The 25,370-nt window shown below is 41.5% G+C and overlaps 1 protein-coding gene across 2 annotated transcripts in view; it reads right to left on the reverse strand.

Moving 5' to 3' along the window:
* grik4 (glutamate receptor, ionotropic, kainate 4) overlaps positions 1-25,370 on the reverse strand; it is a 303,754-nt gene that overhangs the window by 15,563 nt on the left and 262,821 nt on the right. For both annotated transcript variants that reach the window (XM_042413663.1, XM_042413662.1), the window contains 3 exons: positions 19,993-20,100; positions 9,118-9,321; positions 6,382-6,495 (listed from right to left, as the gene is read on the reverse strand). In XM_042413663.1, coding sequence (XP_042269597.1) covers positions 6,382-6,495; positions 9,118-9,321; positions 19,993-20,100 — 426 coding nt within the window. The remainder of the gene's footprint in view (positions 1-6,381; positions 6,496-9,117; positions 9,322-19,992; positions 20,101-25,370) is intronic.

Consider the following 25,370-nt stretch of genomic DNA (forward strand, 5'->3'; position numbering starts at 1 on the left):
GCAGCAGAGAGAGAAAGGTCAAATAATCAACTAAACCATTACAGCTACATTAAACAGAAATTCATTTCTGTGACCTATAGTTGACTTGCTATATGACTGGGAGCGTGCAGTGTCCCAGCCGGGAGAAAAAAACGGAGAGAGATTAATAGCTTTGGCTTGGACAGAAAGGCTAGCTGTGCAGAAGAAGCTATGGGCTGTTGCTTATATGTTTGGATTGGTAACCAGTGGTAGAGGAGATAAAGTGGCTAAAATACGGGTGGCAGCTAGTAGACCAGTGGGAATATAGGGGCTAATTCCTAATGTTTCATTATCCAGCACCAACAGCCATTGTCCTCTAAATGAAACCAATTACTGGTGAAGCAGCGCTAAGAGTGATTGTGCGTGCTTATTTATGTGTGTGTGTGTGTGTGTGTGTGTGTATTTTTGAATGCTCGTATTTCCTATGCGCATGTATAGCCCGGTTGACCGAACATTAGCAGAGGAATATTAGCCATTTATACACGTATGCAAGTCCACCATCTGTTAATGACTATGAAATGGAGATGGTTGTCAGGGCCAGCAGGAAAGTTAAATGGTGGTGATCAAACAACCAACTGTCCAAGTGTTGTTATGAGAGGGATGCACTCAAACATGTTGAAATTCCTTATCTTCCATTTCTGTGTCAACAGGCAGCTCTGTGGTACCCACCTGAACAAACCCAAATCACTTTTATGCAAAAATACTCAATTAGGTACTCTAGGGGGACATCACGCATGCCAAAACACTGCAGTAATACATTTCTGAGGCCTTCGAAAATTAAATTTGCTGCAAGAGGGTGAGATTATTTTGGTGGGCATTTGTTATGATAAACGAACCCCCATTTAGACTTGTGCATAGATGAAAAATCATTAATGTGCCTGTAATCACTTGCATACTCTATTAGCCTGACTGAGTAAAATAGGAGTCGTGCAGGAAGCAGGAGAGCAGAGTGAGATTCAATATAATTTTTAGCAAGATTCAAATCAGCCTGCCAGTCTTAATGTCTGTCAGTCTATCTATAGAGTGTAATGCTGACGATAATGATGATAGCCGTCTGAAAATAGAACAGTGGAGTGGTGAAACACACAATGGCCATCTCAGATGTAGAGGGTTATTTGTAAAGTGAGAATCGCTGCCAAGCTGCCTCTTGTTGGCGCTGGCATTACTGGGGTAACAGCAGTATGTGCTGACATGAGTCTTCCTGTTTGCTGGTCCAGTTTGGCGCATGCTGAACCAGCGTTTTGTTAACTGCTTGCCCCGCTTGTCCACATCTTAAGTTCTCACCAAGGTGCTATTACTAAGATGAAGAGAGCTGCAGAGACGTGGGACTTACATGCCAACAGATGGCAAAGAAGTGAAGGTGCAGGAGAGCAGATCAGAAATAGAGACAGAGAGAAAATGTAGGATGAGACATTAGAGTCGTGCTGGTGAGAAATCTCGACTCTTGCTGGTGCTATAATATGTGTGCATTAAGATTCAGAGACAAAGTTATATTTTCAGGAGTTGGATGGGAAATTATCCATGGTGACGCTGCAGCAGACACACTAATGAGCACACAGACATTCAGATAGGTTAAATGGGAACAGCATAAGATGTATTAAAAATCTGTGTGCACACTTCCATTTTCTCTGAGAACTTTTTTCCCTCATTTTCCAAACATTTTATAAACTGTGTCCTCAAAGGAACAGGCTTACTGAATCTCCATTTAATGATAATCTTGTGATGACAAAGTTGTGGTGCCATAGTGTAATGTTTTTAAAGCTGTCTAATCATTTATATATATATACATATTAAAAATGGATCAAATGACTAGCACCAAAGGCTGACAGAAAAAAAATTACCAACTAGCTGGTGAACATATTGAAGCATTTAGCAGCTTGAGAAGTTGGTGGAGAGCAAAACAGAGCTAAAAGGAGAGTGAATATTAGATTTAGAATTGTCGGGCGGACACAAACACGATTCCGAATGAAGGCTAATGTTGCTCCGCATCTGCTAGATGTGTAAATTGTTTGGTAACATGTTAGTCATAAAGGTGATAATGTCAGTTTTCTATTTACAGCTCATTGTGCTGTCTTCAAGTATCCAGTAAGTGTAGCATTGAAACCTTGTTTGAGTGGAGGTGACCCATAGGACAGGATGACTGCCTCGTTTCCTGTGATGTGAGGAAATGAAAGAGCAGTGCATCTGTCCTTCACAGTGGCTTAGATCTGATTCATTGCTGTAATTGAAGGTTCAGTGTCACTGCTGTTAGTATAGTTATTCATTTTTTTATTTACATTTTTAATTACAAAAATAAAAAGACCAAATACAAGCAACAGTGCCAGCCAGTGGTTACAGACAAAAATCAAAAAGAAATAAATATACTTGTGCAGCTATTAATAACTTATGTATGTAAATACTGAATGTACAATTGAGTGGCTCTTAGTCCATACAGCATGGCCAAGGATTATTATTTAAACAGTGAGCTTGTATTGGTGGTCTGTTCTCACTTCATTTTAGAAGCAAGACAGACAGTGTCAGTAGCGGCGTGTTTGTGTGTGTGTGTGTGCTTGTGTTTCAAAGCTTGTCAGCAGCTGTCTGCCCTGTCAGTCATCCACAGCAGGGCAGATAAAGTGCATGCTTGGGCCACCCAGTGCACGGTGAGCACCCGTGCTGAACAGGAGGCAGCAGGTAGTTGACTTCTGGCAGGGGGAAAACACAGCAAGCAAGCATGGCTAATCTGGCAGTTACCCTTTAATGGGTGATGTACATTTGTAGGACATGAGAGACTCCAAACTGCACTCATGACAAAACGACTTAACAATGCAGTAGTGCTGATTTGCGTGATATAATAATAGTTTCGCTTGATGCAGGAGTTAGATAAACAGATTTAAGAGTAGGACAAATATCCACTCTCCACTCATCAGCATTTGCTGCCGTGTTTGTATTATGTTTATTAGTGGCAGGGGAATCATTTTACAGAGAGTTATTGTCATGTTAAAGTGATAAGAGGGTGTAAGACGAATCATAGGACGGAAGAGGATGCAGACATGGCACAGGGGGTGAAACGTACTTTATGACCTGTTTTTATGAGTATATCTCAACAAATAGAATAGCGAGGAATTGCCGGCTATAATGGTAGTCCCTTCTTCCTCTCTACATGCAGACAAAGAGATGTACCTTGCATTGCCCTTGTTCTCTCCCAACTTCACACTGTGCGCCCCCCACCCTCCCACCTGTCTCTCTCCAGGGATTGCCTGCATGCCAGGACGGTGGCTGAAGGAGTTGGTGAGGTTATCCAGTCAAGGATTTCACCTAGTCATCCTGCCTCTTGGTATTCATACCACACTGTTGCCCCCTGAGGCTGCCTGCCTGAATACTGACTCACTGAAGGAGACTTCCCATTGTCATTTCAACTCTCACTCTCTCCTGCTCGCCTCCCTGCTCTCATTTCTCCATCTTCTCTCCACCCCCTTCTGCTTCTCTTTCTACCTATTTCTTGCTCGTTCTCTTTTATGTCGTCTTTCTCCCTCTCCCTCCACTCTGTCTCCCCACCGTCTGTCTTTGATAGCGTGTGCATTACTAATTGTGTCAGAGCACATGCTGTCAGCTGTTACGTGTGTCGCGATGGCTGCAGGAGCAATCTGTGGAGAGCAGTTGATTTGGCTGAGGTTACAGGGTCACATTCACAACAACATCCTGCTGCCTCTTGGGATCTCCAGGTGGTCTGGCTTTAAGTCTGTGTGTATTGAGTACGCATGCGACTGTATGTGCACTTGTGGGAAACTATGTTGCTGTGTGCATCTATATGTGCAGGGCTGCATGTGTTTGTGACTGTGTAGTTTTGTCTGAAGACGTGTGTGGCCACAGAGTCAATAAAGCTCCATATGCCACACTCTACCCCTTAGGGAAGCTGCTGAATCTGACACGGCTTCTACACACCCCTAATTAACTCCTATGTCTAATTAAGAACCGCTTGCTCTTTCTTTTACGCACACACATAGACCGTGCTTTGTCATACTGAGGGAAATGCTGAAATGATGGAATTGGCACAGATATAAAGTACCGCAGAGTGTTGGGCTCTTGGGTTACAGTGTGTGGCTTTGTGTTGTACAGATGATGAATGTTATGGGATGGAAAGTTTTTATGAGAAGAGCTTGACAGTCGCTCAAGGTTACGTCGGAGTTCATAACTCTGATGCCCAATTCAGGCCAGAAGTGACACATATTATACCGGCTGCTGAGGTCTGCTGTGTGTTGGCATAAAAGATGTCATTTGTGTGTACAAATCAAATGTGTATAGTTTATACGGCCTTGGATGATATTACAGTATGTGTCAAAGGGCTTTATATAACATATAATATAACATATAATATACCATACAACATCACTGTACAAGGTACTAGTAACAACAAATCCTTAACCAGCTGCAAAAAAGTTGTTAAGGTGAAGGTGAAGCTTGCATTTTCCAGACAAGCTGCAAGCTGCCTGAAATTTGCTCCTTTATTTTTCATTTTCATGTTGTGTTCCAGAAATCACCCAGCAGAACAGTGGAGTTAAGTTAACAGTAATCCCTGCAGAGAATCAGTTCTTTGTGCAAGGTAAAACACTGATACACAATCATGTGGCAGGTAATTAAGAGTTCTGATTTGCTGCTGTTCTGAGTACTCAGACAGTTGGAGGAAAAGCTCTGGTGGAGGTTCAGTCCAGTGTCATAAATGTCATAGCCATCAAAGATAGAAAATAATGACAAGAGAAAATGAGTATTTGTATGTGTGAGACAGACATATATATAATGTATTCATACTGACAGAGAGACATGAGACAAAGAGAAATGGAGATTAAATAGCCAATAGTCTGAGGGTAATTAATACCCAACAGGCACCTTTATTTTATTGCATTCACCATTCTTATTGATCTGATTGAAATTTTCATTTAAAGTTTAAAATAAGCAGCAAACCCCCTTGTAGAAATCACTGTGTCTTAGATCAATAGTCAGTGGATTAGAACTAAACAAGTGCAGTCACAGAAATTCAAAAATCGAATTTCAGAGCCATGCTGAGGGACCGCTCTGAGTCAGATCTGAGAAAATGCCAAAGGGCAATCGGAGAGTAAAGAGAGCATGAGGAAATGAAGGTGGGAGAGAGAGAGACAAGGAGAAGGGACATCTGTCTTCACTCAACCCATTATCTTTTACCTTTCTCTTTTCTTTCTATCTTTTCAAACACTTTATACACCAGCGCATCTTAGTAATAACTGCCTTCTTTGTTTCTCTCTTAATGACCTCTTACTCAGGATGAGGGCGTCAACTGGGTTGAGTCTGTGCTGATCCAACTCTGTGACTCGTTGTGCCAGTCCTGAGGGATGTCAGCTCCATATAACCTCCTCCTGCTGCCATCTGCATGCCTGCCTCCCACTTCAGAGGTGATACACTACCCAGCAGCCCATTTAACACTGCACCTGCTGCAAGCATCGATTGATTCTCTCCAACTATTGGTGCTCAATTGAGCCCCTTATTGCTACACCTATTAGCGCCGTGCACCAACTGGGTATGGGTGAGCAAGCGGGAGGTGTACAAGAAGGCAGGAGCAAGAGGGAATGTGAGTAAATGCCCCTCTGGGATACTACACTAATGTTAACTCGTGCACGTGCCAAAGCACATCAGTGGGGACTGTGGCTGCGTTATACTGGGCCTTGCTGTGTCACCTCGCGTTTTGGGGAGGGACTGATGATTAATGGGCCGCTGGCTTATTTCCACCAGCACTGCTGTTGTTTCACTGTTTCTTGCTTGGGCTTGCTCTCTGCGGGGCATGGAGGCCATTACTTGTGTGAATAAGACGGCCAAACCCAATCAGAGGGCAAACAGAAAACAACCATGAAAGTGCTACATTCATCAGGAAGTTCACATTGTAAAACACACCATCTGGTGCTGGCAAGATGGGGGGCCATAGCAACAGAGGGAGGAAATGGGTAAACACAGGAGAAGTGAAAAGACCTGGACACCGTTAAAAAGTTGAGGCTGCAGGAACAGAAGGGTGTGGATGTTGTGGAGATAAAGTAAAAGCGAGAAAGTGAGACTGGAGGAGAGGAGGAAAGAATGATGTAGAGGGTATATTCTTGAAAACACACGGATGCAAGGGAAATAGAGCAGCTGAGAGGTAGAAGAGGCGATAAGGTGCAAAGGAAAAGAGTTTGTGGAAGGATTTAGTCAGACTAAGAGAGATAGACTTCATGGGCCAAAAAGGGAGAGTGGTTCTTTTCCAGCCATTAGACATGGCTGACAGCCTGCTGTGGTATGTCTGCAAGCTGTACGAAAGGCAGTTTGATCGGTTAGAGTGGGTGTGTGGATGGGGGCGGGTGGGGGGGCTAGTGGGACATAACTCACCAGGTGGACGCGGTACATGATGCTGATGCCGAGGGTCATGAAGGGCTTTGAGAAGTCAATGACTTTTTCACGCTCTGCTGTGATGGTGAGGCCTGCAACCGCCAGGTCAGCTTTCTGAAACAGTATCACATCATATACATACATATGAGTCCATGACATCCGCTGAGAGGCATACTGTTACTGGCATACGTTTATGACATAACCATTAGTGTGAGTGCTTGAAAAGAAGACAAGGATGACATAAGAAGTGGGCTACTACTTGCTAATTCCCTAATAATGACCTTTGGTATCCCATAGCCTCTTTGTCCGCCAATAGCGCTATCTGTGGTGAGGATAATCCAGCATTGGCATTGTGTATGTGTGTATGTGTGTGTGTGTGTGTGTGTGTGTGTGTGTGTGTGTGTGTGTGTGTGTGTGTAGGGCACATGAGAGGCTCAGGGAAGCCATTGTGGCTGGCCAAGGGAGCACTGTCAAGACAAATCACTTGACAAAGCAGCGACTGGTAAAACACACACTTAGAAACACACAGACGCACACACGTAGAAATGGTCAATGTACGCTGAATACTGGACGGCTCCCCACTAATAATATAGGACAGCAAAGTGCAACTGCAAGGGATTTTTCATATCCCTGAGGAGCAGAGAGTGAAAGCAGCAACGCGTTCCTCTTTGTCTGCTGCAGGAGAACTAAGAGGATTGGGGAGACTGAGAGGAATGGGAGGATGAGCGTGAGGAGAGGGGAGTTCTGCTGCAGCGCTGCAGATGCCACTCAAAATCCACGACCCACTGTTTGTGTCTCGAGGAAAGAGAGAGTGAGAGAGGGGCATCTGACACACATGAAAGAGCGTTTTTCCTACAACATCCATATCGACGTAATGTGAAAATGGATCACTTTTGTCTATAATTATTCTGACCTTTAGAACAGGTTCAAAACACTAGCAGAAAACACTTAGAGCTTCATCTAAAAATTCCATATCCTGCTCTGTCTGTACTTCAAGTGCATTACACTTAAAATTTCCACCTCTTTCACCTTGCTCCAGCCTACACTCCACACTGAGGCCGAATGTCTCCTGCTGCTCTATCCTCAGCCCCGCAGGCTCTGACCCTCCATCATCAGCTGTCCCCAGCCTCCCCCTCATCTTTTTTTCTCTCCGTCGTTTGAAAGTCTGATCGTCTGCTCCCAGCGCCGGAAGGAAGCAACGCGCAGGGAACGACCATCGAGGCAATTTCAACAAAGAAAGTCACTGATCCTTTGAAAAATGAACACACAGTCGTAACAGCCACTGAAATATTTATGTGACGATAGAATATTAATATTGATTACTGGATTCCTCTTCCTGCTGTTATGCCTTCTAGTATAACTAGAACTAACTAGAAAAAACAAAACGTAATGTTAGCTGTTCAATATTGCATCATACCTATTTCTGCTTACATTCAATCATACAGTATCTTGTTAACTCGGTAAAAAGGACAAAATAAATGTGAGGGATGAATTAAACATTTCCCTCTGGGATGTAGCATTTGACTCTAAGAATTTGGTCTTTGGAGATCCTGTATGACTCTGTTCTCTTACTGCAGGGTTGTGGATTTGTAATCAGGACATACTGTACTTATACTATAGTCTGGACTCCTCCTGGCTCATCTCATTGTAAGATCAGGCTGTCTGACACTCGTCAAACTAATTACCCTCATACGTTGAAATATTGTCCAGTCTGAATGGTACTGGCAGGGACACAGGTATCTGTTGTCCTGAATAACCTTAGGCTGTCCTCCTTTTCTGCTACCAAGGATATATTTCATATCCTTTCAAGTTATCCATTAAACTTGAAACCGTGGCTGTTCCTTTGTTCATTTTTTTTCACTGCCATCTTACCCATTCCTTTCTAAGCCTTTAACCAAACAAGCTCGATCCTTTCTGTCCACTGTGGAACATCCCTCCAGATGTCCCCCATCCCATGACAAATCCCTCTCAAGCACGTCTCGACTTTTTGTCTGCCCCCCCCCCCCCCCCCCCACCTTGCCACTCCACAGCTCGAGTCGCTGTCAGATACACATGTCGATGTCGACTATGGCCCTGCTGAAGGTCAGCCTTCCAGAGGCAACTACAGGGGACGACGGGGTGGCAGGCTGTGACAATCACAAGAGCAGACTCTCCCTACTTTACATACTTAATGGCTTTGCCCTCCATTATCCCACAGAATTAAGACAGATCACCTCTAAGGATCAACTCAATCCCTCTCTACTTCATTCGCTTTTCTCTTCCTCACCCCAGTATTCCTCGCCTGTTTCACTTCTTTTCCTCCTCTTCTTTTCCCCTCAGCTCCCTCCTTATATAACCTTATCTGCCTGTTAACAGCTACATACAGCATAGCTGGGAGAATGTAAGACCTCACTCACAGATTTAGCCACAACAACATAGACTGATTCAGGAGGAAAGTCTGTTAAGGTCAGTTCAGAAGGCTTAAGGAAAGGAGCTGACAGGGAACAAGCCACCAACAAGCCGTGACTGTTTTGGGAAATACAATGCTTAAGATGAAAAGGCCAACTGCCGGATGAAAAAAAGAGTGTATGACATGAGGAAAAGCTGCTAGCTGTGAAGTACGCAAGAGCTGAGCAATACACTTTTGTGTTTGTGTATGCAAGTGCCTTTAAGAAGTACTTTATGCATCTAATTTATAACTGCAGAGCTTTCTGGCAGGCTATGCTACAGTCTGTCAATGGGCATATACTGACATACCCTTGAGATGAGCTCTCCGACCATGCCGGTCCACGTTCCGTTGGCTCCAGGAACTCCATACAGTCCGTCCCCCACTAGCCGGATACGATACTTGAACTTGAGAATATCTGCCAGCTCCTTCAGCATGTCCACGCAGAAGCCTTCATAGCGGTCATTTCCCTCCAGCTCCTGGTGATTCTGCCGCAGCATCACATATGGATTCTCCTGAAAAACACACATGGTATGCGTTATAGACAGCGAATCGTCAACAGTCTATAAATGCTAACGTGACAGAGCAAGACAGAGCATAGAAATGGTACTGTAGATGTCACGAGAAGTACCATTTACTATACTTTCTACTGTGTTTCAAAGGGGTGCCGCACTGATTTTACACACTTGACGAGTGCTTTTTTAGCCTGTAGAAATAACACATCATGTCTGTGGCTGTGGAGGGAGCCATTTCCATAGTCTTTTCGGCCTGGGCTTGGAGATTACAATATTTTCAGCAGAAAGCCTGTGTTATAATCTTAGGGTGTGGAGTTTAAAACACACACACTATGAGTTGCATTATGGGAATGCAGGATCCAGTGTTTTGGGGTATTGGCCTATACTTGAGACTAAAAGCATGGATATCTCAGACTCTGCTGCTTTGATCTTTATCTCTTATAAGCCCCCCAACTTTATGGAAGTCCAATACTGAATTGCTGGAGTGCCCCTTTAATGTGTGATACATTTTACAGACTCTAACTAAAGATTTTATTGTCAGGAAGAATGGAGGAAGCATGTGTCCTCCGGGGGTCATAGTTCACTCCAGGTTAACTACCTGGATGAAAACTGAGACTTGTGGACTTGAAACAGAGCCAGGTACTCTAATCAGGAGCAGACAGGCGCATCCTCATCTGTTATATCTAGCAAAAAGTGAATAAGAAACAAAAGCAGTTTTCCTTTTAGCACATACACACAAATCCAAACACACATATTTACAACCTCTCTCTTAGAGAACCAACTCTGTGTTTAGCTGCCTGTTTATTTATGTCTTGTTTGTCGTTTAGTTGATGTTGTGTGAAGATTTAAAGAGCTCTGCAGCTATGTATTTTGGAGCCTTCCTTATTGTGCTATTTTTCAAATAATGCAACTGTCAGGCTGGTGTGCTCAGGCTCCACTACATCATAAAGAAGACAGCGTTATGTACCACTTTGCTGTTGCTCTGTCCCTGCACTCAGGTCATGAATTCAGCTGCAACTAACTTACTTTGGCAACGTGGCATCAGATAACAATGATTAACAAGCCTACATGTTTTCTTGTGCTGACATTCTCCATTTTTAAAGATAAACGGAGCAAAAGTTAAGTTCAGGTTCCTTTATTATTGCTGATAGAAAGTTTTATTTGAATATTTTTAACAACAAAATATTGTCTCACAAATGTTTGTTTACCATAAGCTTGTTGAAGACATTGTCAACTACTTGTGTTAACATAAAATGCCTACGGTGGGTATGTGTAATTCACCACGGAGTCATGTTTGTAAGCCATTCAAAGCCACAGTGACAACATTAAGGAGGATGAAGCACAAGCGGTAATGTTGCGGTGCTGTATTTTGAGTGCTGGTATAGAAGTGAAATTGTTTTGTCACCGTCACAGCTGGAAATACTTATTTGTGTGGTAGCTGGTTGAAAGGTGATTGATTTTCCTCACAGTGAAAGCAACGAAAAACAGTAGTTAACCTGAAATTGGGAACATTTGAGAACTTGGTGCACATCAGATGGCACAACTGTTACTGTCCCGTTGTCATGGCAACCGCTCGGTTCCACCTGTAGCTGTGGTACAGATCACAGGTTCAGATCACTTTGACAACGGATTGGCAGCTTTGCCTCCTTCTCGCTGCATCACTGGACAGTTGATCCAACAGCCTGCTGCTCTGCTGTGATAAGAATGGGAATAAAATGACTCCTGATCGGCTCTCCGTCTGTGTGACTCTGCACCTACAATCTACATATGGATTCAATTTATCTAACCAGGCTTATAGTTTGATTAAATAGACATGCTGTAAAACAACAACAACCTGCAGCGTATTACAAAGAGAGGCAGATGACAGACTGCACTACAAGACAAAGTAATTAGAAAGTAAGTGAGCTGCACATTTAATGATTAAGGACAAGTTTGATGATATTCTATATTCTTTTATTGTCAACAAATCAATTTAATTGATCCTACCATTTAATTGATCCTATTGTCTTTGCAGCCAAAGCCTGATATACTCAGTTCCTCTGTGCCACAGAGCTCTGTTGTTGTCCAAAAACTATTAAAAGCGTATCAATGAGCCACATTGTAGCACTGGTCGACATGTTCCTTCATTATCATGAACACTGTTTATTCTGATAGTCGCTAGTGCACCAAATCCCAACCCTGTCTCTTTGAAATTACATTTATATAATAGTAATTTGTTTTCCTAATTACGTTGTGCTAGGAAGTGTATTTGTCGCATGGATTATGCTCCAGAGCAATGTTCTTTTTGAATATTGGAAGTACAACATTTACAGCACTTTACTGCATAAAAGTTGTAGGACATTGGTTTGGATGGCGATCACACAAAGTGCTGGATTCTGACATCCTGAGACCTGTGTGTGGTTATGTTAAAGCAATAAAAGTACTTTTTTATTGCCTTGTGGGGGCCACATCAGCTGCTGTCCACCGGTATTAGTATTTCTTTATATTTGTTCACATTTTAACACCCAGACATTTTTCCAAAAAACCCCACAGTCTTTTGTGTTCACGTATTACACACTTTATCAATTTATGACAGTTTTTTTTTATTTTGGGTGCATACAATTTAGTTTCCAAGTAACACTTACCTTTGTTTGTGATCTTACTGAGCTCCTCTGGCAAAACACCTGGGAGAAATGATTTTTCCTTTTTACATCTTTGTCCTTTTGCCTTTTTTGCTTGGTCCCTGACATGCCCCTTGGGGACAAATAAAGTAATTGATTGATTGGTTAAGGTTAGGGAAAGACTGTGGTTTTGGTTTAATATTTAAATTGTAAACATGTCATGACTGATGTTACAAGTAACTTTTTCAGCATTAAACCAAAACCACGCTCTTTTCATAACCTTAAACAAGAGCTGTGAGTGCCTAAAAATCACAATAAAAACGTTGTATAATGCTATAGTTGGTAACAGTGGATATTGTATTGCATATTGCAGGGAAGAATATAACAAAGTTTCCTGATAATCTCAATAAAAAATGTAATCTGGGCAGCATTACAGTCCTTCAAAACATATTTGCTGTTGCACATTAGTAGTATATAAACCTGATTTCTAGGAGACGGGGTTCCAAATCTGTAAAATCCGCAAAAAAAACTACAGTGGCAAGCTCTTTGAGGAGATTATTTATCATTTTTAAAAACTGTAACTATATATTTGTGACCCATTTTTTTTACAGCTCAAGTAGGAATAACTAGAACTGGGCCTGAGTGCCACAGATAAGGTCAGAAAACATTGAAAGACAGACAGACAATATTGTTGATTTTGGTGTTTTCTTAGGAATTGTTGATAATAACAAAACTACAGAATATTGTTGGGCTTGTCCTCTAAGAAACAGAAGAGAAAACAAAATGCTTCTAGGGCTCAGGGCTGGTCAATAATTCAGCCAGTTACTGACAATATGTTCAGTCCCACTCTATAAAAGAAACTCTGTCTGTCTGATTATTAACTTGTTAAAATAGCTGCACATATCACCACATTGTCCTTATGTATGTTTCAGCATGCATGAAGCACAATATAAATGCTAATTTCACACCTCACTCACTGCTGAAACTTTTCAAGCACCGACTTGCAGTCAAGCCGGACCAAGTCTGACGTTGTCACTCTATTTCCAATTTCCGCAACATTATTACAGAGGTTGGCTGTCAGTGACATTTTGCACATAACAGGTTGGACTAGGGGACAGGGAAGAAATGAAGAAATACACAACCCTGCTATGGTCCCTTAGTAACTCTACACACCTACAGAGTAGAAACCCAGTAATGTGCCAGGATTAATGCACATTTGTATCCTAATACAGCCCTTAATTAAGGGAAAGCCGTAATTCACTTTCCAGCCTCTTGTTAATTGATGTTGTGAAGAACGCTAAAAGCATTCTGTTTTTATGACGCATGGCAAGCTCGAACTCTTGGAGTAAGGCTAGAAAATGTTGCCTTTGTATCTTGTTTTACCTCCATCCCTCTGTGTTGACCTGGTTAATAAAATCAGACCTGGCCAACATCCATCAATCACACCAGTAAAATCCCAACAGCAATCAATAACACAGAGCCTGTCTGAGTGTTATCAAGCCAAAAATGTTTTTTCCTTTTATTCCTCTGGTTTTTTTCTGTGTCATTCTCCTAAGTTTCAATTTGTCTCTCTCTGAGCTCCAGTTCTATAAAAATTAGGGCTGTAGTCTGCTGGTCGACTGGTCGATTAGTTGGTCGATATGCTCTTGTCCGACTAAATTCTCATTGGTCGAATAATCTCCGTGTTATTTTCATAAGGAGAAAAATGGAGTAATCCATTATTTCCTGCAGCAGGAGGGACAGACTAACAAATTAGTCTATTGTAGTGTATTCAAAACACCCCCGTTGTTTTTGAACTCGCCCAACCTAATGGAGACTGCTGGGTCTAACTGTACTCAACGTTTACTGAACGTACTGATTATTACTGAATCTGTGTTTCTCCATAATGACACAACTAGAACCCCCGCCAGGCTAAAAAAAATATTTTTTAATATTTGATATCTTAATGAATATCCATTCATTCGGAAATTGATAGCGTCTGGGAGTCTCTGTGCAGCGCTGTTTCCGTATGTGAGTCAACCTCTGTCGTTGCTTGGGAAACTATTGGTAGTGTGGCTCCGTTAAGGAGTATGTTTGCGTATGTTTGCCCCCTCCCTCCGCACGCACGACTAATCGATTAGTTGAAGATTATGTACGATTTTAGTTGACCAAGATTTTCTTTGGTTGGCTGCAGCCCTAATAAAAATGTCCAATCAAAACAATTAACCAGATCTATGCCAGGCTCAGAAATGAAGACACACCTGCTGTTAAAAGTTGATATATCTGCTGCAGTTCATCCGAAAAAGTCCACCTAACACTGATAAAAAAATTCACTGAGAGAGCCACTTCCATTAGAAGCCTCTGCAAAGTTGAGAACGAAATCATATAAAAATAATATATAAAGGTATGAAAAGTCTATACGGGGGTATGAAAGTGCTTTCTTCCATGAAGGCAAAATTACAAGGAAATTCCATCTACCTCCTTTTGCACACCACAGCAAAACAGCAATAAAGCTATGAGTTTGAAACTATAAAGAAATGCAGACTTTTAAAGCAGCCTCTTATTCTCAGGCCATGAGGAGTCTGGTTGTGGACTGATAACTTTGGTGGAAGACGCGCACTGTTATATATGCACAAGCAGGTACACACACACACACGCACACACTCACACACACACACCAGGTGCACACCACCGTGGAGTTTCCCCTTTTGAAACCTCAGGGTGTTCAAGATGTCTTCACACAACCCAACTGCTCCTCAACTGTTTTCTTATCCTTATAAACTTGCTCTCCAGAGCCTGGAAAACTGGCAGCTGAGATATAATTCTCTCACAGGGCTCTGTAGTTATGTTTGAAGAGGAGCCACAGAAGCTCTGACAATATTGGGAAAAATACTAGGTCATTAGAAAAAGGGCCAGGTCATGTTAATATTTTATGTGGCAATTTCAACAAACAGTTTTGTGCGTCACAGTAAATGAATGACAGAAAAAAGAAATAAGATGAAAACGGAGAGAGAACAAGTATACACAAACTTGAAGAAATGGGGACGGATCATGTATGTGCGTGCAAATTCATGTGCACATGCCTCAGTGCCTCTGAGCCTGGGTGCCAGCAAATCTTCCTCTGTGTCTGCTTTTATCAGTTTGCAGTATGTGCTCTGTTGAATTCTTACCAAAATGTATGTGAGTAGATACGTGAGCACTCAATGACACAAGGGTAGTCTGCAGGAAGAGAATGACCGGTAGAGTACGCTGGTCAGCAAAGGCACAAAATACTTCAGTGATTTTGTGCAGGTTTCAGACATTAAAAAGAAAAACGAGTCTTGAGTTGGGATTTAAATACTGAGACGGTATGATTCTCTAACAATGGTAGCGAGCTGGCACCAAAGAGAGATATCCCTCTATTTGATTGCTTTCAAAAATGGGGAATAACAAGGAGTCCTGCATTCTGTAAGCAGTGAGCATGGGTAGTACTTAAACTTAATAATTACATGAGTGATATATTACGACCCAAGGCTGTTTACTGTAATGATTTGCTGGTGGTATAATGCTTACATACATTTACATGACACCAGTGAAAAAAAATCTCTCAAATGTGTGACATAGGCTGTGTGTGTGTGGACTGGGTCGGAGTTTGAAAGCTGATTTATACTAGTGGCTTTACGTCCAGATAAGCATTTTCCTATCTACACTCTATGCTGTATTGTAATAAAAATAGACAAATGTTAAAATGCTTATCGGGATATTAATGTTTATTTCAAAATTGGTCACCTGTGTGTATGTGTGTTTGTGTGTATATGAGGAGGAAGGGGATTGGTGGCTCTATGACCCTGTTTACACTTGGTTTTAAAATGCGTCTTGGCTGATCGGATCACAAATGGTCAGCGCTAAATACAAGTGTAAACAACCACCAAGAGACATTGTAATCCAAACACTCAAACTACTTGCTGAGGTGGTCTGGGACGCATTTGAACACATATCTTTTTGCTGTCCAGTCTTTCTAAAATCAATCTGGATACAATCTGGATGTGCCAAAAAAAAATTATTTGGGCTGGGAGTCTGAACAAGGCCTTAGTTACTCTCCAGCGCTGGCAATGCATTGCAATAATTGCTGGAAAGGAGCCAAACGAATGTTATAAATTCCATCTGTGCTTCTCCTGCGGTGAGAAGTCAAAATCTCTGCTGTGAAAAAGGTCTGTGAATCTGACTCATTTGGGAACGAGTGTGCACTGTAGGAGGGCGTCTGCAAAGATGTACAAACAAACATAGATTACACCGTTTTGAGTTTGAGTTGCATCAGGTGTTTGCAGTGGTGGAAAGTAACATTTACAGTACATTTACTCAAGTACATAAATACAATTTTGAGGTACTTGTACTTTACTTGAGTATATCCATTTGATGCTACTTTAGGCTTCCACTTTACTACATTTCAGAGGAAAATATTGTACTTTTTTTTTCTAAAAAAAAAAGTTGAAGATTAAATCAGTAGTTCTCAAACTAACCCCTGTAACCCCTGTGTGTCGTTGTGGCTCCTTGTCATGTTACAGATATTTGAGTTGTTAGCAGTTCCACCAAATAAATAATTGTTAGATTGAAAGAAAATCGAAAGTCTGAAAAAACAGGTGTAGGATGCCTACTATATTTCAAAACAGAGAGAAACAGCAATACCACACAGGACTTAAAAACAACATAACAGAGAATTTTATATAGAGGAAGCAATGAATGGACTTTTTCTATTACATCGTTGTGGCTACTGAGGGTATAAACACATTATTTCATTATAAGACCTAAACTGTGCCTTTAACAAACTCAATCAATGATTACAAACACATGGCTTGTGGCCCTGCAGTAAAGTGATAATCAATAATGTGATTGTGTTTTTTTTCTGGAGCGGTTTGTGAAATTGAAGTGAGAAGATAACGGTCATGTGTAAGTATAATAAAGCCGCTCTGTAAAGGTCAGGTGAACATGTCAAGAATGAACACGCACACACATATGCTTCCAAAACACACATGCAGAAACTCTCTTACTTGCTGAGAGAAATCTTCAAATGTGGAATGATTGCAGCAAAATTCATCTCCTCATGCCATGACTTGAAAACAACCAGTGGAAACTCAGATGAAAATAGAAAATGAATAATAAATTTTGTGGTTGTTGTTTGTTTGTTATATAGATTTATGATGACGTAATGATTGAATTTTGTTATCATTTATTTACATTAAAATAAGACCCATTGATAACTTAATTGTGATAATAATCACAATTATTGTTGTTATTATCTGTTCTTTTAATGATTATTTCTTGCTTATTTACACATACACACACACACACACACACACACACACACACACACACACACACATACAAACACATAAACACAACAATATAGCGCGAACACACACACACACACACACACACACACACACACACACACACACACACACACACACACACACACACACACACACACACACACATTCATTTCCTGGAGACTTACCCTTACCATAACCTTTAACCACTGACCCAAAAATCAGCATTTTACCAACTGGGGACAAAAGCTGTGTCCCCAATTAACTGGTCTTACGTCTGGTGTGTGACCCTGAAAGTGACCCCCCCCCCCCCGCGCCACACACACACACACACACACACACACACACACAGCAAGTTTTCACAATACCGTGCTGATCTTTTCTTGTTTTAATTCATGAAATGTATTCATTAGTTAGTTTCATTAATTCTTGATGCTTCGGCAATATTGCTGTTGTGACATTCATGCCAATAAAGCAAATTTGAATTGAATTGAATTGTCCATAAATACTGTGGGAAAGCACACACAAACACACACAGTCTCCAAGCCAGTGCTACAGGTAAAGAATTCTTATGGAGGTTTTCAGCTCGTCTGCCGCCCACAAGCGAGATAACAGCGACACAGCAATCACACCATGATGAATGAGCTGTGATAGGCACTGAAAATTGCTCCTTGGTGGCTTCCGAAGTTTGGTCCAGGGACTCTATATCTCCAAAGTGAAATCAAAGCTCTGTGCTCGGCCAATTCTTTCTTTCACACCCTCTTTCTGTGGTGAAAACATTGTCTCATTTGTACTCCCCCTCAACCCAAACACACACACATCTTCATCCTCCCCCCTGCGCCGTTCCCCTCCTGTGTGAAATGAACCGTTCCATCTGAATCCCAGTCAGTCTCAATAAGACCAGTGACTTATTCAGTGGTGATATATGGCAGTGTCCTTCCCTCATTCACGGCTCCGCAGCTGATAAGCCAGCCACTCAGAATAACACGTTGGGCCAATTGCTTCTGCTTACAAGCTACTTTACGTCTTATCGTCTGATTCATCAGCGAGGAGGAGGAGTTGGGCGAGTGACAGGTTTGTGTGTGCGACTGTGTTTGTGTGTGTATCGGGGGATGAAGAAAGGCATGAAACACATGCCGACTGAAAATCTGGATTTCTCTGTGTAGCTCCAACATGAATCCATTTGTCATCTTTGATGTTCTACAGTAGCACATCAACATACAAAAGCAATATCAAAGCTACTGTAAAACAGAAAATGATGAGCTTTATCCACAGAATTACAAGGTTTGGAAATTCATAGCACATCTGCACGACTGATTAAAGCAAGTAGGTAATTAATTGACGAGCAATTAATCACTGTTAAGAATTTGATGGTGCAACAACATATTAAGTCACAATTAATGTGCAAAGTTGCAACAACATATTTGTGCATCGCTGTGCACATCTTTCAGTGGCTGGATTGAATTTCTCTACAGTTACTGCGCCCATGGCCCATGTGTGCTGTGATTGACCGTGATACAGCACAGCGTGAGTAGTTTTGCATATGACAACGATTAAAGCCGTTGCTGTCCTTGAAGACATATTGAAGGTTGGAGTTAATCAGGCTGAACTAAGCGAACTGTGATCAGTTCACCATTCCCTCTTTTGCATAAGTATCTGTTGCAAAATCCTCCCTTTTTTTTTTTATCAACATGGAGTTTCAGTGAACAGATTATGACTATAGCTTATAACTCACCTTTGGCCATGTTGATATGCTCATACATAACAACCAGCAGCTGTAACTGATATGCTTGTAGGCATTTGCAAGCTGTAGCCCTTTTTGTCAAGACAATAATGAGTAAGGCTGTGCCCCGCATATTTAGTCTGGTCTAATTTATATTCCAATAAATACTGTAAATTGTGCTACATTATTAGTTTTAATCATTTTAATTTTGTTTGGCCATTTGTTAATTATTCTCCCTCCAGTTAAAAATGAGTTTTTCTTCTTGTTCCCTCAGCTGGATGTTTGAGCTTCTCTGTGAGGAATGATATATTTGCAGTGTTTGACACTAGAAAGCTGTTTTCGCATTCATCTGCTGAAAATGGAGAGTTTCTGTGTGCTCACCAGAATACTGAGTTGAAGGAGTACCTATGATTGTGATTTGTGGCATCACAACTAATATGTCATTTTAAGGATTTTAAGGAACATATCAGACACAATTTATTTAATCCAAACAGAAAAATATGAGCGGAGGGGACCTTTAAGTGATGACAGGCTGAGGAGGAGCAGCGATTTTGAGTGACAGCATTATTTAATTTCTTTTTTATTTTATATATTCATTTAAATAATTTTCTAGTGTTTATAAATGAAGCTTTCATTCTAAAAAAAACTTTTAGGATTCATAGATTATTGATTATTAACATGGCAGGCGATTAAGGAAATTGTGTAAAAACTGCAAGCCTTGTAACAGGTAGCAGAGTGAGGGAAGTGAGAACTAGCCCTCACGCAATCTATATTTATAACAGAGGCTGAGAATGGCTGACATGGTGAGTTATCAGCTCCTGCTGATGCACTGTGATGTAGCCTCATCTGAAGTACTCAGGGCAAAACAATCGCGCAGCATCAGTTCCTCTGATCCCAAGAGGACTGAGTTTGGATCTGAAAATACAAAATGGGTTTTTGATATGGTAATTGTGTGTCAACCGCAGAATGTCAGCCACATGTAGATCAGCCGAGGACTGGAGCTACTAAAATGATATATAGACTACTGTTGATGTGAACACACCAGTGTGCATACAGTACTTACCAATATTGTTGTGATGGTAAGAGTAGTGTTGAAGAGGGTGTCTGTCACATTGATTGATGGAAGCTTTTTCTCCATTGACAGTCCATTTTCAGAGTGCCATAGGCCAATCTGCAGAGAGAGCACACAAACACACACACACACACACACATACAGATCGGTCACTAAGTCCATCAGCTGGAAAAGGCCAATAGAAACAATCTGTGCTTAATTGCCTTCCTTCTCTCTAAAGGAGAATCACTATGACCTTCACAAGACAGTGTAGGACAGAAAAGAGGCAAGGGACAGATCACTGCGGTGTGAGACAAGGTGAAGATGAAAGTTAGAGACTGCAGCAGAAAACAAAGACAACATGTGCGTGGCTCCTCGAGGAGTGAACACGGGGCATGTGTTCAATCAGAGGCAACAGAATGCATTCATTAAACCAATTACCAGCAAATCCTGTGGCGCGGAGCCACTTTCTCATTCTCATTACAGCTCAAGTGGGGATTCACACCTCCACCTCACATGGTGTCTTTCCTCTTATCCCTTTTCAAACTTTCTCTGCCATCTCCTGTTTCATTTATTTATTTATTTACTCAGCCCATGTTTGTCAGGTCTCTTCTCCACAATGACAAACTTTGTACACATAAGCATTTTGTAAAACTTACATTGCTTTTCAGCACTTTTGTGTACACATTCCTCTTACTCACCTTCATTTTACTATAATGTACCTGACAGAGAGAAACCTTGGTGATTTGTATGCTCTGACCTTGAAGGATTTACAGTATGTGGCTCCTCTAATGGCTGAGAAACTTTTTCAATCTTGGAGCTTATGAAATCTGTCAAAATATTGGATAAAATGAAAAATGCAAAGACTGTTTCCCTTAGTTATCTCATGAAAACTTGACTTTTGCAGTTACTACCAATGTATTCTCTACCTGTGCTGTGGTGTGCCGTACAAGATCTTTACAATTCACTTTCGACTGTGAAATACGACTTTACTGATGATTACATGGTAAGATTTATGTGATGTTGGTGATACAACACATGCAAAACAATTTCCATTTCCTTATCATGGTAATTTCACAAGCTATCATTTCATTTACGCAAGATGCAATTCCAGTGTCAATATTAAATGGAGCAGCTGCTGTATGTGTCGGCACTGAAGATAAAATCAAGATAAATCAAGATCAGATAACATGCAAAATGCTGTCTTTTTATTAGTTTGTGCAAGTTTTATTGATACAGCTTCACTTCTTTTTAGATTTAATAAATTCAGGGTATTTTAGGCCATCCTGTTCAAAGTGTTCCTCCTAAGATTACACTGTCTTATTTTTGTGGAAACTAGATAGAAAAAAGGCAGCACTTTCATTAAATATTCCTAAAAAACTACCTATGATTCACTCTGAGAAGTAAAATGACAATTCAAAGCAGTCTGTTCTTAGTCATCTACGTTCGAACTCTGTAATCTAACTCATTATGTAAACATTGCCACCTCTTCCTCGAAGAGTGTAGAGAAATAACATCCCTTATCATAATAATCAACCTACCTCCATTATGAATATTATATAGGAGGAGTAAATGAGAAAATATAGTATCTAATTTAGTCCAATCCATGTCAGTGGAATGAGTTCTCTGATTACATGCTGGAAAACCTTTTGGGACCTTTCTTGTTGGTTGGAGTCAGACCCAGAGAAGATGAACTGCTACATGATCAGTGATGGAAGTCTCATAAGTAGAAGCTACAATAAACAAAGCCCACTGAGCTTGGTCATACTTTGTTTCAAGGCTAAATTGACAAAAATCTCAGGGGATTTCTACCCATTCATGTTGATCACTGCCCACATTTGGAGGCAATTTAACCACTCTCCTAACACCAATAATGAATTCTGATGTGAGATATAAAAAAAAGGAACAGAGAGCTCCCGGAACGAAAGATTTCCTTTGAGAGTATATGATCAAAAAGATCTTGCCTTGCATTTCCTCTGGTGTACTTGTTGGGAGAAACAGCACCTTGCTCACACAAATAGACTACAGTGGCAACTACCCAAACTACCCTGCATAACACGGCACACACTCCACCCTCTACTGATGATGGCCTCAAGGAACAGAGAGGGAAAAAAATGTGCACGTATTGTAGCACGGCACAAAAAGAGACCCGTGAAATACAGTGTTCAGCAATCAGCATATACAATCAGTTGTCAAGAGCCTGTGGAGGTGGTGGGAGGTGGAAGTCTGTGGCTTGGCTGGGCTCAGCAGGTGTCATCAGAGGTCTGAGCATGGGGGTGACTGAGAGGGTAATGGGATGGGGTGGCACCGTGACTCCTGCCCAGGAACAGGAGGTGGAGAGAAGGAGATGAGGGAGCTGTTAGCAGGAAGAGAGAAGAAGCATACGCTGGCAGGGGAGGAAGTGGTCCTTTGGTGGCCCTGCCGTCAACTCTCTTTGAGCTGGGAGAAGGGGGGTGGGGGGTGGGGGGTGGGGGGCAGGGGGGATAATAGAGCTGTACTGTCTGTGAGTCACTCCAACAGGAAGGAAGGTGTATACATCAGCTAATGTAAGCAGGAAAGCACGCTTGGGAGCAAATACACCGTGACATTTATCAAACAGACTGAAAACCTTTAATGTTGCAATTATTCTTTGTAAAACTTTATGTAACAAATCACACTTTTTATTATTGATTTGTGCAATAAAAATGGAGGCTACTCATTATATAGCAGAAATAACATAAAGAGATGACAAGAGAGGGTCTTAATATTGGAGAGACACAAATACACAACTAATTAAATTGATGAATTATTAATCACAGCCCAACAAAGTTTGCCAGGAAAGAACATCCGTTATCTTACATGTCATTTTCCTTGCAGCACACTTTGTAATCATTCTGGGGGTTGCGTGAAAACTAAAGTGAAGGGCACCCTAAGCATTGCATTAATCTTGGTGAAGCAACAGCATTGAAGCACTGCCTAAAACCTCATTATACAGGCGGCACAACCCGAGAATCTATTAGACTCCTAAGCTTTTATCATAGAGAGGGGAATCAGCATATTACCGTATACCAGACTGTGTTTGTGTACAACAATATAAATAGCTGTAGCTTGATGTGTCTCATTTGCAGTGTTATTAATTTGGTATTTACCCTGCAATTACAATAAATAACTATGGTGCAGTATAACCAGCGAATCTAGAAAACAAAGTTGATGAGTACTGTGCACTATGTTTTTTCTAGAGAAACAGGGAGGCAGGAGGAAGAATAGGTTATAATAAGATAGAGGGGAATAGGAGAGAGCAAAAAGGAAAAGACTGTGAGAGAAATAGAAAGATGCAGGGGAATGTCAATCACTTACTGAGTAGGTGCAGTGAGGCTGGCAAATGGAAAGAAAATCAATGAGAAAGTATGAGGAGCAGCCAGCTAGGGAGCCAGAACATAAGGCGGAGAGAACAAGAGAAAGAGACTGCAACTGAGAGACAGAAAAGACAGACATGGAGAGTGAGGGAGACAGTTTATGCGAGTGCAAAATAAAGAAAAAGAGCGAGAATGTGAGGAAAAAGAGAGGGAGAGAGAGAGAGAGAGAGAGAGAGAAAGTGACAAAAAGTGGAACGAGGCACCCTGTGAGGGATTACCCAGGGTTCATTCTGCAACCTGGAATTACAGCATGAGGAAAAGATTAGGGTGGCTGCTCACTGAAGCGTCAGGATTGGCTGATTTTCCTGTCAGAAAAATGCCGTATCCAATAGGGTGTGGCGAGACTACACTGTGACAGACACATCCATCATATATGAGAGAAGCAATAGCCACCATTATCAAACATAATGTCATACAGCCCACTTACACCGAGGCTAAAGCATTCAGGTGTCGCAGCGGCTCAAATGAGTCTGAGTCGAGACGGAAATGTGTGTGTGTGAGTGTGTGTGTGTTCCTGGCTGTATGCTGGCATGTGTGTTAGCCCGTTTGTGGCTGTGTGTATTGCAGAAGCAAAATATCCTCACGGGCCTCTGAAGGTGGACATTTATAGCAACATTATGTTTTTTCAGCTTGACGAAAATATGCTGAAGTAGATGCAGTTTATGCCCATCAGCGGACATTTCCACCAGTTGAATCAGCAGCTAGTGCCTGGTTAAAACTAAACAGAGGACAGTTATATTTAGAGCATGCCCACTCTACCTCACAATGATCACATTGTGCATGCATGTTTTCTCTATGGAATAGTGAGTGAGAAAAATGGGCTATCTTTTTATAGAACCTCTCTCTGGCATGACTCATCATCAATGGCACGGACACTAATCAGGGTGGCATCGTAGGCGAACTTCAGGGGCTAGACGGACACAGGTGGTGGTGTAGGTGGTTGGCGCTGACATACAGTAAAGAGAGGACTGGGGAAAGCACGCTGTTGTCACTCTAGTGCTGATTGGAAAGAGTTGCAGACTTTTATTCTAGCAAAATTCTTGCTAATATTAATAATCTGTTGTTACTTCTGAAAACACACAAATGCATGATGTTATTTTAGACGTGGTAATTCATTCCAAAGCCAGTCAGCACGCTCATTATTTGGTATTACGGTGAATAATAGCATTGCTTGTTCTAGCATCATAATGAGACACAAGCTCAGAGTTGAAGAGGAGGTCTTTCGGCTGGCAGAACAGATCTTCAAAGCAGCGCTGTGTGTTCTCCGAGTACTGCCTCCCCTGTAGAGCACACAGCAAACAATGGATGCCCTCGCAGTCACAGTCCCTCCTCAACCCGTGCACCCCGACACTACTGACTGTCCAAATGTCTTCTTCTCTAGTGGCCATAGTTAGTGAAGACATACTATCAACACTGGGGACAGAGAAAGACCTTTCAAGGTTTGTTCAAATCCCAGATTGCTTGTTATCTCCATCAATTCCAACTCAATTCCAGCTCTTCAGTCATCTGAAAGTGTAGCATGATGATAAGAGATGTGCTAAGTCATTAGAGGTCATGATTGTATGACATGATGATGTTACAACATTTATGGCAGCCGTGTAAATGGATACCACCACGTTGTCTAAGCATGAATGACTGCTATCATTTTAAGGTAGTACCTCTAAAAGGCTCAATAGCAAGAGAAAATAGAGCTACAACACACAACTGTGGAAGGCTGTGTCAATAAAAATCAGATCATATGTGTAGTCACCCACTTTCTGGGTCTTTCTGGGGTGGGTTAAGAAAACTGTGAGTGAGGTGAAAGGGTCAGCTACTGTAGAAGAACTACTTTTTGTTTGACGATAAAGGTGTCAGTGTGTTCAAAACGAACTAGTTCATTCAATAAATCTGGAGGCCAAAGTGTACAGAGCTGCTCTGAACAGCCACATGGGGTACAAAGCCAGCCTTCATAGAGAGGCGAGTCAGACATGATAATTATTGAAACAGAGATTAGAG

Source organism: Thunnus maccoyii, chromosome 6 (assembly GCF_910596095.1).
Source record: "Thunnus maccoyii chromosome 6, fThuMac1.1, whole genome shotgun sequence".
Taxonomy (NCBI): domain Eukaryota; kingdom Metazoa; phylum Chordata; class Actinopteri; order Scombriformes; family Scombridae; genus Thunnus; species Thunnus maccoyii.